The sequence below is a fragment of the Acanthaster planci genome, linkage group LG03, assembly GCF_054643075.1.
Source record: "Acanthaster planci isolate LZ-2023a linkage group LG03, COTS_SCS, whole genome shotgun sequence".
Taxonomy (NCBI): domain Eukaryota; kingdom Metazoa; phylum Echinodermata; class Asteroidea; order Valvatida; family Acanthasteridae; genus Acanthaster; species Acanthaster planci.
In genome coordinates this window covers 6,505,237-6,519,432 of record NC_141779.1, presented here as the reverse complement: position 1 = coordinate 6,519,432, position 14,196 = coordinate 6,505,237, and the positions used below count along the sequence as shown (strand labels likewise).

Below are 14,196 nucleotides of genomic sequence, written 5' to 3'. Positions count from 1 at the left end.
ACGAAAAGCTTGCTAAATATCCATGCTCTTAGATTAAACGACCGTACGAGTAATAGGAACAGATTGAGCATAATTCTTTGATTTAAAATAAACATTTTTGAGAAGTTTCAGAAGTCTGAACCACCATGTGTTTGACTCGTTTACATTTAAGTTTATTTTTAGCGTCAGTCAGTTCTTAGGATTTTTAGTAGTTTTCCTCCCAGTGACTTCAACATTTCATACAAAGCCACTGTTGTATTGATCAATCCATGGTCCGTGGTGATCAACGTGCGTGTTGTTGAGTATTTCAGAGGGTTCTAGCAGACAGCAGACCACGTGCTTTCATGAGGTCGATGCACTGCATGCAGTATGATTGGGAATGGGAAGCACATGTACAATTGTTTAATTTGCATCATTTTTGCAGTGCTATCATGTACTTTTCACACCTTTTTTTACCATGTTTCCACCCCATTTTTGCACAGTATTCACACAGTGATTTTTTTTGCACTCTTTTGAAAGTGTTTCATGCCCTCTTTACAAAACTTTTGCACGTTTTGCACCACTTTTTCCCTCTTCACATCTAATTTGCTGCGAATTTGCAAGTAGGAATAGCAATATGCAAAATGTGACTGCAAACATGAATTCCTTTCCCTGAACTAAGACAATAGTGGCAGAAAACAAACAGGAATCTCCCACCTACCGGTAGCTCTTTAGGGTTAACACTGCCACAACTACATAGATTATTCTTTCTGACATAGAAATTACATGTGCCAGAAAATAAAATGGAAAGCTTTTATTTATGCCAAGCCTCCATTTATGTGTATACCGGTCCATGTAAACTGCAGGACATAATAATATCCAATATTTTCAACTTAATCTATGTACATGTACCTGTATGTCAGCTTCTGCGTCTTGACATTGACATTCTTGAGGATGATATTCTTTGTGTATTCTCCGCCTGGCTCCCATCCTCTCCATGTCAGACCTTTGACCACCTCAATTCCATAACGCTTAACTTTGCTTTTGTTGCCTTGTTGATCAAATTGGAGAGTAGAACTCTTGAGATGGCTTTTGCCAGGGAGGTGCTGACGGCTAGTGGCAGGCATTTTAGACCTCATGTTGAACTTCTACACACAGAATTATCCTGAATAAAACAGAAAACAATGGGTCACATAATGTACAGCACTTGATTTGCGAAGGAGCTGGTAAACTTCCAGGTCATTTTAATAATTAATAATGATGCTGAAAAAATGTCAAATTTTGTACCACTGCACCACAGGATTGGGTTGTCCATGCCAGTGCTGATACTCGCAGGCGCTACGGTGTATGTGCGCCCCATGCATGCAGCAGCGGCCGTGTGTTACGGTATGCACATTGGCCGTTGACATGTGCACCATACCAGCAATGAAATCAAGATGCAAACAAGCGAGGGGAATTCACTGTGAACTGTGAATCCACTTAGATGCCTTGAGACAAGGCTGGTACCACATGTCAAAATGATCAAACCATGGCAGCAAAAAGGAAGACTAATAATATACTTCTTGAATTAAACAAAACCTAGTAAGCTTGGTGTACCATTCATGTAGCTGAATAGGCCCTCGGACCAGCAACAGGTACAATGTAAATTTGACTGGCTCACGTAACTTTTGCGCCGGCTACTTTTTTCCCAGTCATGAAAAAAATCCTTTCCTGAGCTACCGGTATCAACTTGGAAAATAGTTTGTTTTTCGTAAAGAATCATGTTTTGTTTGTTCACAAAAAATGCTAGTCTGTGGATTGTAATTTTATTGGGCCTACATACTGCAGCATAGCTTCGTGAAGAACAAAGGGCCTACACAGCTCACTGACGGGACCACCAATAACATACAGACCCTACATGTGGGTTATGCGGCCCAACTCCCAGTACCAGTTTATGGCACATGTTGTACCGTGTGGTCATATCAGGGCAAGCTCATACTCATGCATGTACAGTACGTGACATATCTATGATGAAGGAATCTGTATGAAGCCCTAAGAGTTACATAGACCTAGAAAAAAAAAGTTCTGCTGCCGATTACAACCCTCTCAAAAATAGGGTCAGTAGGTCAGAAAAAAAAACATGTGGGAGAGCAGTTTTTGTGCTGATTAAATGAGAATGAAAGCTACCAAAAACTGCCACAAAACGTGATAAAAACTAGCAATAATTAATATAAAAATATCTACAGTTAACTAGTCTTAAGAATTATGAACAACGTCAGTCAGGTAATCACGATGGAAAATTGGCTAACAATTCCCTATATCACATGGTACATGTGTATGTGCATGATGCATCTAGAAGGGCGAGCGATAAATCTCGTGTGGCAGCAGGCAATTTTGTCGAAACATGCTAGCTTGAATTAAGAGCAATACAACCTCAAACTAAATTCATGAAAACTTAAGATACATGTACATGGACAAGACATTAACTTCTGCGAATTACCAGTAACTTGACAAAATCTTCTCACAACATCCATATTTTTTCAATTTATGTCTTGTAACAATGCTATTATGGATAGGATGAGTAAACTGGTTGCCCCACTTCCATCATGCTCTTTTGACAAACTTGTGAAAAAAGGAAGTTTCTTTAGAAAAAGGGAGACTGTATATGTAAGTAGTGAAACATGTAAATTCAAACATTTTGATGTGAAAAAAGTGGTTGAGAGGTTTTGTGAAGACAGAAAAGACAAGATTTTTTATTTCAGTGTCATCAAAGCGAAAGTCATACATTGTACACGTACAGGTAAACTTGCTATTTGTGTCATCAAAGCAAAAGTCATATAGGTAAACTTGCTAACTTTTTTTCAGTATAGAGACCATGAGGTTTTGAAGGTACATGTAAGAACCAATAATCACTTCCATTAAGTCACATATTCGTGAAATCATGAAAATGATATACCATACATGTATCTGTCAATTCTGCAAGTCAATGACAAAACAGGCTTGTGTGGTTGGGTTCCCGTGGAGATTTAAATTTGCATGTGATTGCGCCTTTTTTTTTAGCACGTTGTTCATTAAAGTTTACATTAACCCTAACCCCTTGGGTGTACGTAAAATCATCTTGAAATCAGAGGATTTGGGACTGTTATGGCTAGCTATTATAATGATATAATAATAATGATAATTTATTGATTTATATTTTAGTTTGCACATTTTCAATGTTAAATGAACATTGGAATCGAAAACGTTTTCTGTTCAAAACAGACTGCTTAACGTGCAAAGGCAAAGCGCTTAACTAATTTAACATCTAGGATTTTGGAGGTACAGTAGATTGGCCACCCAAAAACCAATGTAATGTACCATAAAATTATCTGCGGAATGTCAACACAACACAAATAAGAGGCTATTGCTTTCCACAACCAACTGGGCCAATGTCAGAAATACATGAGGTCAAATTTTGTTTTTACATTGGGTTGATGATGTAATGGGGAGAAATGCAGAACAGGCATGCATTCAGCACACATGAAGATACATGTACACACATGTAACTGGTATCGTTGTGGCCCAAATACATGTATGTTATTAAAACAAGGAGTTTTAATGACATGCAGAAAATGCACATTATACATTTACGTGTATGTCTTAGATGTATAAACTTTACCTTGCTCTTAGCTGGTCAGAATAATTGAGATTTGTTCTGAAATAAAGGAGAATGACATGACGTTGAAGGTGGAGAGGAACATAAATTTGCATGACATACACTGTACATGTGAGAGTGCACTCCTGTTCATGTGCAGTAGCAACAGACTATTCCTATGCCACAGAGAACAATGCACCCGACCAGTACTGAAGTACCCAGACCTGAATCTTGGGCTGAATCGCGGGACACCTTGTACATGTGTGTGTGTAGTTTTCAGTAACTCCTCTTCAGTCTGAAGTGAATAAAGCTGTGTCAAGAGTTGAAGCCACCTTTAATTGACTGCATTTTTTAAAGGGTAGGATCACAGTTTGGGTCTGCCTTCTTTCACCATGTTCACTCGAGCATGGGCAGAGAATAATAGCTGAAATGCAGGCTAAGGATCTCAATTTTTACGGTGTGTCTAGCTGCATCCTGGCGCGAAGGGGTTAAGGAACACCGCAGCCAATAACAGCCCTGGGCAACAAGGCAAAAATTTCTACAAAAGAAACTTAGGCACTGAGGCCAAGGTGTAAATTATTCTGCAAAACAAGTTTAGAAACTGGAAAAAAAAATTGGTGTTTGTGTGCTTGAGCTATCAGACATGTATTTAAATATATTACAAGATGGAAAAGTCACATTTTCTGACAAAGGATTTTTTAATTTAGAGAAAATTCATTTATACAAAAGAATTGCAGTGAATTAAACCATAGATTAAACAAAGAGAATATGTTTTGTTTCAATTTTGACATATCTTTTTTGACTGCACAGCATGAACTTACCAACTTCATTCCCCGCGGCATAAAGTTGACTAACCCGTTAGGTCACGGAATAATTGGTTATGCGCATGTAGTTGACTCTGCTGCATGCATGCATACATGATCCAAAACTACGAGGACAAAAGACCTAGCTGTAGCCGTGGAAGCTGATGCACATTATGCTGGATGAGGCTGGCTGGCACCATACACCCTTACATGTACATGCTAGCCGCTTGCAGCAAATAATCATGTGGTACATGTACGGCGCTGCGGCACACCAGGTCTTCCAACTCGGCTAGCCTAGCCGCACATTCATGCATGCATGTGTCGTGAAGACGATCGTGTACTGGTAGACGGCAACACAACATACATTCATGTGAATGTGAAGTTAGAAAATTATGGAAAATAGAGGGTTTTTAGGGCACCACTGCCAGCCTGAGGAAGAATGGCCCTTACATTACAAAACTGGACTGCATTTACATGTACATGTATTTAGCATGCACTTGGCATTCAAAAATGGCATGTGAATATTATGAGGACTACCCTCCAGTATGGCATTCTCAAGAGATGCAATTCTGATAGGATTTATATGCAAACAGTATGCAAATCTGGTTCCATGGGGAGCCTGTACATGTATTTCATAGAATAAAAACTACATGAAGGGATAATTTTAGAAAGCATGTGAGAAATGCTGACCGAATGCTTAATGTCAACTGAGTTTTTTAGTTGGATTGAAAATGCCAACAACTTGATAATTAAAAGTTGATCGACCAATCACGCAAGACTTGTGCAATCATCAGTAGTGGCATCCATCTAAACTCAGAAACTGTCCCTAAACTTACATGTCCCAACATCACTACTGACCCAAACAATTTCATTATTTTTAAGAGAAAGACACAACAGCATAAAATCTTACTTCTAAACAGGATTCTCCCCAGAATTTTTCAAAACTGTTGGGGATTTCCATGTGGTTTACCAACTTTTTGCGAATCCATGGCGTGGGGTTCAGACCCCGCCCAAGGGCCCCGACAATTTTGGACTTTAGATGCTCTCAGCTGCATTTTAGAGCATTTCCTGGGTTTTTCAAGTACCTTTTCTCCGGAAAACATAACAAATTCAATATATTTTTTAAATTTTGGATAGGCCTATTAGTATTTCAACAAATGACCAGTTTCCCTTTCTGGACCACTAATTAGGCCTGTAGGCACAAAGGAGTCATTTCCAAGTTTCAGACATGCAAGAACATGTAGTGGCTGTTTAATTAACGATATGAACACCTGTTTATTCAGTTTTAATTTTAATACATGTATCAACCTTTTCATTTTCCTGATCAGACCTGAAACCATGAGCTCCATTCAGTTTGTAAGGCAAAAATATTAGCATATAAGGAATAAACAAATGTCATAAAAATATAAAATGATTTTGTCTTGATATAAAATAAACAACAAGGCTTTTCTTCTATATCGGCAAGAAAGAATACCCACTGCAGGTGGCTGCTTCATTTGGGTTTCCCTCAGCGTGGACTGCTGAAGTTATTGGCTTCAAAAAGAGCTCATCTTTGATTGAGATATGGTGATATGGCAACAAGAAATATTGTCCCCGTCATAGATGCCATTAATACTTTTATACAGGGCTACGGCTGCCGCCATGAAAAAAAAAAACTTGTGTGGGATCGAGGTTCTGCGAATGGTGTAGTATAAAACTGTAACCTTTGTAAATGCAGCCCCAGTAGCGTATTGAGCACACGGCACAGAGAAAGCACGCCTGCGCGTGGGTGCATGTACGACACCCATGACGGAAGTTCAGATTTCATGCAACACCGGCCACGAGGAACGTTCGGTGCTGATGTACATGTACAGTGTGCAGTACAGTGTGGCTGCCGATGCGTGGTGCACAATGCATGTCCAGTACATGTACGGTGTGCAGTACAGTGTGGCCGCCGACGCGTTGTGCACAATGCATGTACAGTACGTGGAAAAATGCAGGATTACACTTTTTTCATCTAGATTTTCCGGACATGCAATCTGCATTATGTAAGAAAATTCTGAGCCATACTGTCATAATTATATTGTGCATATCGGGGATGGGTATCAGCCCGTATTTTGCATATCGGGCAGAAGTAATTGTGTATTGGGCCCGATACGCAAGTTTGTATTTGGGGAGAGCCTTGCTAAATGTAAGTTCTAGCAACTGTATACAACACCATTTTTATCAGGTATTTTTATCAGGTCAGGTTTTTGTTTTCTGATTACTGAGGTGAAAGGAAAAATTACTGGCGGCTGTAGGCCTACACGTATGTCAATCATGGAACTTAGGCCTACCTAGAAAACTATGGGTCTGACGTCCGCCAGTAGTATGTAGAAGACAATTTGAGCTAGCCCCCTTTTCCCACTCTGCTTCCATGCTCCAACACCCACAAACCCCAGCGCCAGGGTTTCCCACTTCACCCACCTTGACCTTTGACCCCGGTGCTTCCACTTCACCCGTCCACAAACAAGTTTGACCTTGGTAAACAACTCCTGACTCAAACAAAAAAGGGGAATTCCCTAACCCAAAACAAGCCTCGACTTGCCCGGCCGAACTTGTGACTCCTACTCCCCGGAAAATACTCTCTGCACTGAAGCTTCGAAGAAAAATGAGATTTATTTTGGGGATCTATAAAAATAACTAATGATGAACACCAGAGCTTTTAAAAAAAAAAAAGTTTAAAAACCTATATATAAATAGAGACATAAGCAACCCAAAACACAGGCCACTATTATCGACTTTCAACCGATTTAAGATGGCCTTTTTAGCAGATTTGGTCAAGCAGTATAACATTTCATTACCAGCACCAAAGCGTAAATTTCACACTACGCTCGAACTCGTTCAAGCCATCTGAACAAACCAAAGGCAAATCAGATACCTCCCGCGCCAGTCATATCGCCAGCTCTTGAAAACGGTTCAAGAACACACAAGGGCATCCCATTCACACACAAGGGCAGAGTCCTAAAGCAAGATCTTATTAAAGCGATTAAAGTTTACACCCAACCCGAAGAAATTGCAGAAGTTAACATTAGAAACGTGAGGCGCTTTCAGGGTAACTATGGCAATTGGGAACTAATACCCAGCTTCTTTGAATATGATCTCCTGCACTTTTTTGATTTTCATAAAACTTTTATCGAGAGGAAAGCATTAGACGAATTGAGAGAAATCGGCTCTTATAAATTACAAACGTCCCTAAAAGTGCAGTTTAGATTGGAAAACCCCGACCAAACCGACCTTGGCACATTTACCTTCCCGAGTCAAAATACAGTGGTCCTAAGTAAAAAGGACCTAGTGGCAGCATTCGCGGAACAGAGACAGAAACAAATCGAGGACGTGGAGGCTCACATGCAATGCGGATCAGGATGGGTCTTTGATAAAGTTGACGCCTTTACATTAATGTGGTGAGGTATAATCCGGTGGGTGCCATATATATTCCACTACCTGAGAAATTAGCACTTAGGAAGCAATCATAAACGTTCAAAATAACGACCAGCAGTGCATCCGATGGGCACTGAGAGCAGCTTTAAAATTATATTCAGACTACGTCAAAAGCCAAATGAAAGTCATTTTGAAATCTAGAAAACATAACGAGCGCACCTCAACTTACACAGAAGCAGATGGCCAAATTTCACAAACATAAGCTTTCCAATACCCATTTCAAAATCCCTCATATCGAATCACAAAATAAATTAGCAATCAACGTATTTGGTTACGACAAAAAAAACAGCGTTTACGTACTTTACAAGACTAAGCGCATAGGGGAACCAATCAATACTTCATTTTACCCAAGGGAAAAAGAGTCACTACTGTTGGATTAAAAAATTTTCTCGGTTGACGGGAGACGTTAATAAACACGATGGTAAGAAATGCTTTAACTGCATGTTGCACTTCCAAACAGATGAAAAGTTAAACAAACACAAAGATTGCCAAGGGTTAGACTCGACAAAAAGGCAAACACATTTTACAATTTGAAATTACAAGAACAAACAAGATGCCCCTTTTGTCATATACGCTGATTTTGAGTCGGTTTTAGAGCACCTTCCACCTACTTTGACAAACATGGTCAAAACTCAGATCCATAAGCCCTGCGGCTATTCATATGCAGTAGTGAGACGCGACGGTAAATGCATGAGCCAAAAGATGTACAGAAGTCAAGACGCGGCAGCGATTTTGTCTGGTCTCTTTCCGGGGAAGTAGATAAGATCAACGAAATATTTGAAAATCCAAAGCCCCTAACCTGGTCGCGCGAGTTACAAAAAATTTACGAAAATTGTAATTGCTGTTGGATTTGTGAAAAGCTTATTGGCAAAACTGAAGAATCTCAGTGCCAGTGCCCAATTCCATACGAGCCAAAAACAAAGGACGAAAAAGCTGCCTTTAGTTCAGTCAATGAATCCAATGGTTTCAGAGAGCTGCTCTGTATGACGTGCACAAAGCCAATTAATAGATTCCGTAAGGTCAGGGATCACTGTCACGTGACGGGAAAGTACCGAGGCCCCACACACGCTCTGTGCAATCTAAAACTAAGAGTCGTGCCCTATCAAACACCCATTCCAGTGATTTTACACAATTTGGAAAAATACGACGCGCATATAATCATGCAGGGCGCTTGCGAGTTTAAGGGCAAGGAAACTAAATTAACTGCTAAAAATACCGAGAATTACATTTCATTTTCATTTGGCCAACTTAGGTTCCTAGACTTGTTTCATTTCATGGCGGCTTCGCTAGATCGATTAGTTAAAAATTGTTCACCCGATGATTTTAACTTACTTCAGGACAGATTTCCAGAAAACACGGGTATGCTTTTAGAAAAAGGCATTTACCCTTAAGAATATATCGACTTCTTTGACCGATTCCACGAGACGAGCCTACTGCCTAGAAATGTGTTTTATAGTTCCCTGAAGCAGTCCACTGTGACCGAGAAATAACAAACCTGTGCACAAACAGTATGGCACACTTTTGATTGTAAAAACCTAGGCGACCATCATGACCTATACGTGGACCTATGAGCAGGTGTACTTGAAAACTTCCGCAGTCTGTAAAAAGAAGTATGGCCTTGACCTGGCTAACTATTACACATCACCGGGCCTATCGTGGGACACTCTGTTAAAGCACTCGGGCGTAAAATTGGAACTATTGACAGACATTGATAAGCACCTGTTCTTTGAAAGGGCTAAAAGAGGCGGCATCTCCAGTGAGGGTGCCTAGTGTTACGCCAGACTACGATCCAAATCAGCCAGAGTCACATATTATGTATTTAGACGCCAACAATTTGTACAGCTGGGCCATGTCACAATCGTTACCAGTGGGTGAGTTTCGGTGGGTTGAAGGCATGTTCACCCTTAAAAACATTCTTAAACTTTCGCCTAAAGACTCGTGGGGTACATGTTTGAAGTCACTTTGGAATATCTGCAAGACATTCATTCACTGCACAACGACTGGCACCTGAAAACTTAGTAGTTCCCAATGAATGGTTTTCAAGCTACCAACAAAAATTAATCGACAACGGTGAGCAACTAACTTCTGTAGATAAACTGGTAGCGACTTCAGGCACAAAACATAAATACATGTACGTGGTTCACTATCGTACGTTGCAGAAGCACCTGTTACTCGGTCTCCAGTTATTTAAAAAGAGGTACACCGTGTAACGTCGTTTACAGAGGCGCCTTGGATGAAGAGTTACATCGATAAAAACACCGAGCTTCGTAAATTGGCCAAATCTGACTTTGAAAAAGACTTCTTTAAATTGATGAACAATTTAGTTTTTGGCAAGACCAGGTGCCAGACCAGGTAAGATCCTGAATCAACGGTCATTTATTAAGAGATGTACAAGATGCCACCAAGTACAAAAAATTGACCCTTAAACCGAACTACAAATCCACTACGCCTTTTAAAGAGTGGGACCTCTCATTCGTGGAAATGTGTCTAGTAAAGACCAAGCTGAACAAGCCCATTTACGGCGGAGTGAGCGTACTAGACTTGTCTAAGACCTTAATGTACGATTTTTACTACAACAAATTAAAATCCAAATTTGGTTCAAAAGTTCGCCTGTTGCACACAGACACTGATTCTCTGTTAGTCCAGATTCAAACTGGCGATCTAAACGGCTACTTTAGTAAAAAGAGCAGCTTATTCGACTTTAGCAATTACCCAATCGACCATAAACCTTACAATCCTAAAAAAAAAAAGTAATTGGTAAAATGAATGACGAATTTGGGGGTAAGGTTATTTCAGAAGTCGTTTGCATTAGGCCTAAAATGTATTTGATTTTGACGGAAGATCAAAATTTAAAGAAGGCAAAAGGCGTCATTAAAGTCATAACCAAGAAACATTTATCACATGCCATGTATAAAAGCTGCCTAATTGAACGGGTGCTACATCTTAATAAACAGCAGTTATTCAGATCAGATAAACATCAAGTACCAGTATACACCATCATGCAAAATAAGCTGAGTCTTTCGCCGCTAGACACAAAGCGCTATGTATTATCAAACAGTACAGATATGTTAGCTTACGGGCACTGTCAGTCGTTAATTTGCAGATTTAAGGCAACTGACCTGGAGCGCGCCAAGCAAGCGTTACAACCTAAGTCAAAAGAACAACACGATTCATCTATCACTGGGAGTACAACTCTGATTTCAAAGATAAAGAAAAAGCCCTTAATTTAGTTTTTGCGCAGTTAAGACTCGGGCGGTAATTCGGTATCCTCGGGTATGACTTGAGGTTCCTCTTTGACAAAACTCCTATTTGGCCCGTTTAACAGATAGTGCAAAGTGGGACCCGTTTTCATGCGCTTACCTTTCACCCGTTTAAAATGACTGGTGCGCTTCTCTACCTGATAAACGTCCACGCTCCAAACGGGATCTGTTGCCCTTTTAACTGAACCACCCTCCTGCTCACCTGGGTAATACAGATACAGCACAACCAAGTCTGGAAGAAGTTTTCGCTCGCTCTTGGGGGTGCTGCAGGCGTTTGTTTCATTCGGTCTAATTTGACAGCTTCTGCGGGCTCTTTCCCAATTAAACACATTTTTTCTTCGTTTAACGATTTTATTACTTGAGGCAAATGCTGTACTCATTCCACGTTTCGCTCACCCACGTTCAACATTTCTTGTGCGTATTGATGGCCTAATAAACGCTTGGCGTTCAATTAAACCGTTCTATGATTCCCTGAGACCCATGAACGCCCGGTTCACCCACTTGTAACGATACGCCTTCCTTAACAAACGTCTTTTAAACTCGCCTTTAAATTCCAACCCTGAGTCTACCATTATAACCTTGGGCCAAGTCAGAGGTGATCTTTTATAAATTTACTTCATGGCTTCTAACGCTTGATCGGCGGTTTTACTGGTCAAAGGTTCTGCTTCTTTGTACCGCGAACCCACGTCTACGATCGTTAAAGTGTATTTAAAAGTTTTACGGTTTACTCAATCCCAAGGCAAGTATAAAATATCTAATTGATGTGCTTCGTTTGGTTTGACAAACTCGGTTTGCAACGTAGATCTGGACACGTACGTAGGAGCAGGTAAGTAAATTTGCCAAATAGCCTGTTTTTTTAGCCAGTTTTTAACACTTGACTTGTCTGCACTGATCTTTTCGTGTAAATGATCTACGGCGCTTTCTCCTTTCCAATAGCCCTGAGAGCCGTAAAACAGTTTTTTAAAAGTTTCTTCCTTTCCTTCCTTTTCTTCCTTTCTTTCCATTTTTGAAAGTTAAAGCTTTTTAAAATAAACTTACTTTAAAATAAAATGAAAGCTACATGTATTTTATCGATGATAGGATCAGCTACAATATACTGGTTAGCTTTCTCTGGCAGTAATTATTTGTTTAGTCTTATTCCAAAAGTTAATGATGTCGCTGTAGAACGTAAACGTCATGATCTAGCGTTAGAACAAATGGCTCAAGCAAAACAAGCTTGGAAACAAAATTGTGCACACGTGCTAGACTTTCTAAACGAACACATGAAACAAGAGCGTATTAGATAACACACATTTGTAAACGTGGACGAAGCCTTGCGAGCTTACAGTGAATCGACAGGTAAACAGTTGCCCCCATTGCCTCCAGAGCCAAAGTTATCTGATTTCTACGTACCCTCTGAAGATCAGAAAATTCACGAGTTTGTATGGATTCTAGGTGGGACGGCTTTGATTGGTTTTTTGATTTACCAGTATAGTTAAATTTACTTTATTTTAAAAGAATGGCAGAAAATTCGCGAGCTTGTATGGATTCTAGGTGGGACGGCTTTGATTTACCGGTACAGTTAAGTTCACTTTATTTTGAAAGAATGAAACAAGAAATTAAAGATAAGTTGGCCGATGTGCAAGCTGACCTAAGCGATACCGCGCAAATGCTTGGCGATATGCGTGCAGACGTGGATCATTGTGTCGATATGCTTCTAGAGATTCAAGCCGAAACGTTTCATAAGCGAAATAACGAAGAAATGCTCTTTGCAGTGGCTACATGTATATCGTTAATCGTGTTTTCTTTCCTGTTTAAGGTTTCCCTAAGATTTAAAAATTAAAAATCGTATATATTAAGAAAATGTCGCAACAGTACACTAAAAAACTAAACCCGAGTCGCAGGCTAAAAGTGCCTCGCACGATTAAAGGCAAAAGATAACCCGGGCACCACCGCAGCACACCAAACGTTGACCGTAAAATTTCCAGCTTTAGGCGTAGACGACGTAATCATACCCGGCACCACAAAACTGGCTTTCAAGTTGGACCCAGACCGAGCATCAGACGATAATCGAACCGTGTATAATAACGTGGCAACAAACCTGATTTCAGAAATCAACGTCAGCTTACAGGGAAACAAAATTGTCAGTTACAGAGACGCAGACGTGTTTCATAATTTTAAGGACAATTAGCTATCTCTGTCGCAGACTAAAAATATGGTGTACTTTGGCTTAGAACGAGAAAATGTGGCAAAGTTACATTTAGGTGCAGGTGATGCATCAGACTCGGCCAACGACAGCAAAGACAAAGCTATAGCTGACGCTTTTGGCAACAGATATGCGATTCTGTTAGATGCACCTATATTGACGGATCACGGCCTTTTTATCCGTCGGGTTTTAAAGAGCCTCTGACGTACCAGTTGACTTTTAATGACCACAACAAATTAGTTAACTCGTCTGACACGGCCGCAGAATATGCAATTTTGGATATAACTTTAGAATACGAAATCGTAACTAATGGAGACCTCGCTCAAACTATGAGGAGTAAGCACAAGGGCTCGTGTATTACTTATTTGATACACTCTTGGAAGAAACAAGCGGTAAACAAGTTGGACACTTTGTGGAACATTAGTATAGATCAGACGATTAAAAGTCTAAAAGGCATTTTGATTCTGTTCAAAGATCCGGCGGTAAAAAACCCTCAAAGATTTTACAACCCACACATAACTAAAACGGTAGTCATGGTCGAAGGCAAACCAAATCAGCTGTATTCACAGGGGCTATTTGAATATCAACATTGGACCGAAATTAAGAAGCACTTTGGTGACTCGGAAACTGAATCGACTTGTGTGGTTGTAAAAAACTTGAACTTGACTGGAGTAGACATGGCTGACTATTTAAAAGATAAGTACGGGCTCTGGCTGGATTTCAGGAGTTCAGACGACAATTCTGCGCACAGATCGGGTAGGCCGCTCGGCGGTGGCGGTGATATATCGATACAAATGGAAAGACAGGCAGAAATGGCGAGACCTTTGACGATGTACGTCTTTTTGGTAATGGATGCACAGTTAACGGTAGAAGACAGGAATTTTAAGAGCTTGGTTTATTAAGTCTAGTTTAATTTAA

General features: G+C 40.2%; 1 protein-coding gene across 4 annotated transcripts in view; it reads right to left on the bottom strand.

The window, feature by feature from the left end:
* cfap65 (cilia and flagella associated protein 65) overlaps positions 1–14,196 on the bottom strand; it is a 340,657-nt gene that overhangs the window by 314,216 nt on the left and 12,245 nt on the right. For all 4 annotated transcript variants that reach the window (XM_022246076.2, XM_022246058.2, XM_022246112.2 and 1 more), the window contains exon 2: positions 871–1,123. In XM_022246076.2, coding sequence (XP_022101768.2) covers positions 871–1,097 — 227 coding nt within the window. In that variant the 5' untranslated portion in view covers positions 1,098–1,123. The remainder of the gene's footprint in view (positions 1–870; positions 1,124–14,196) is intronic.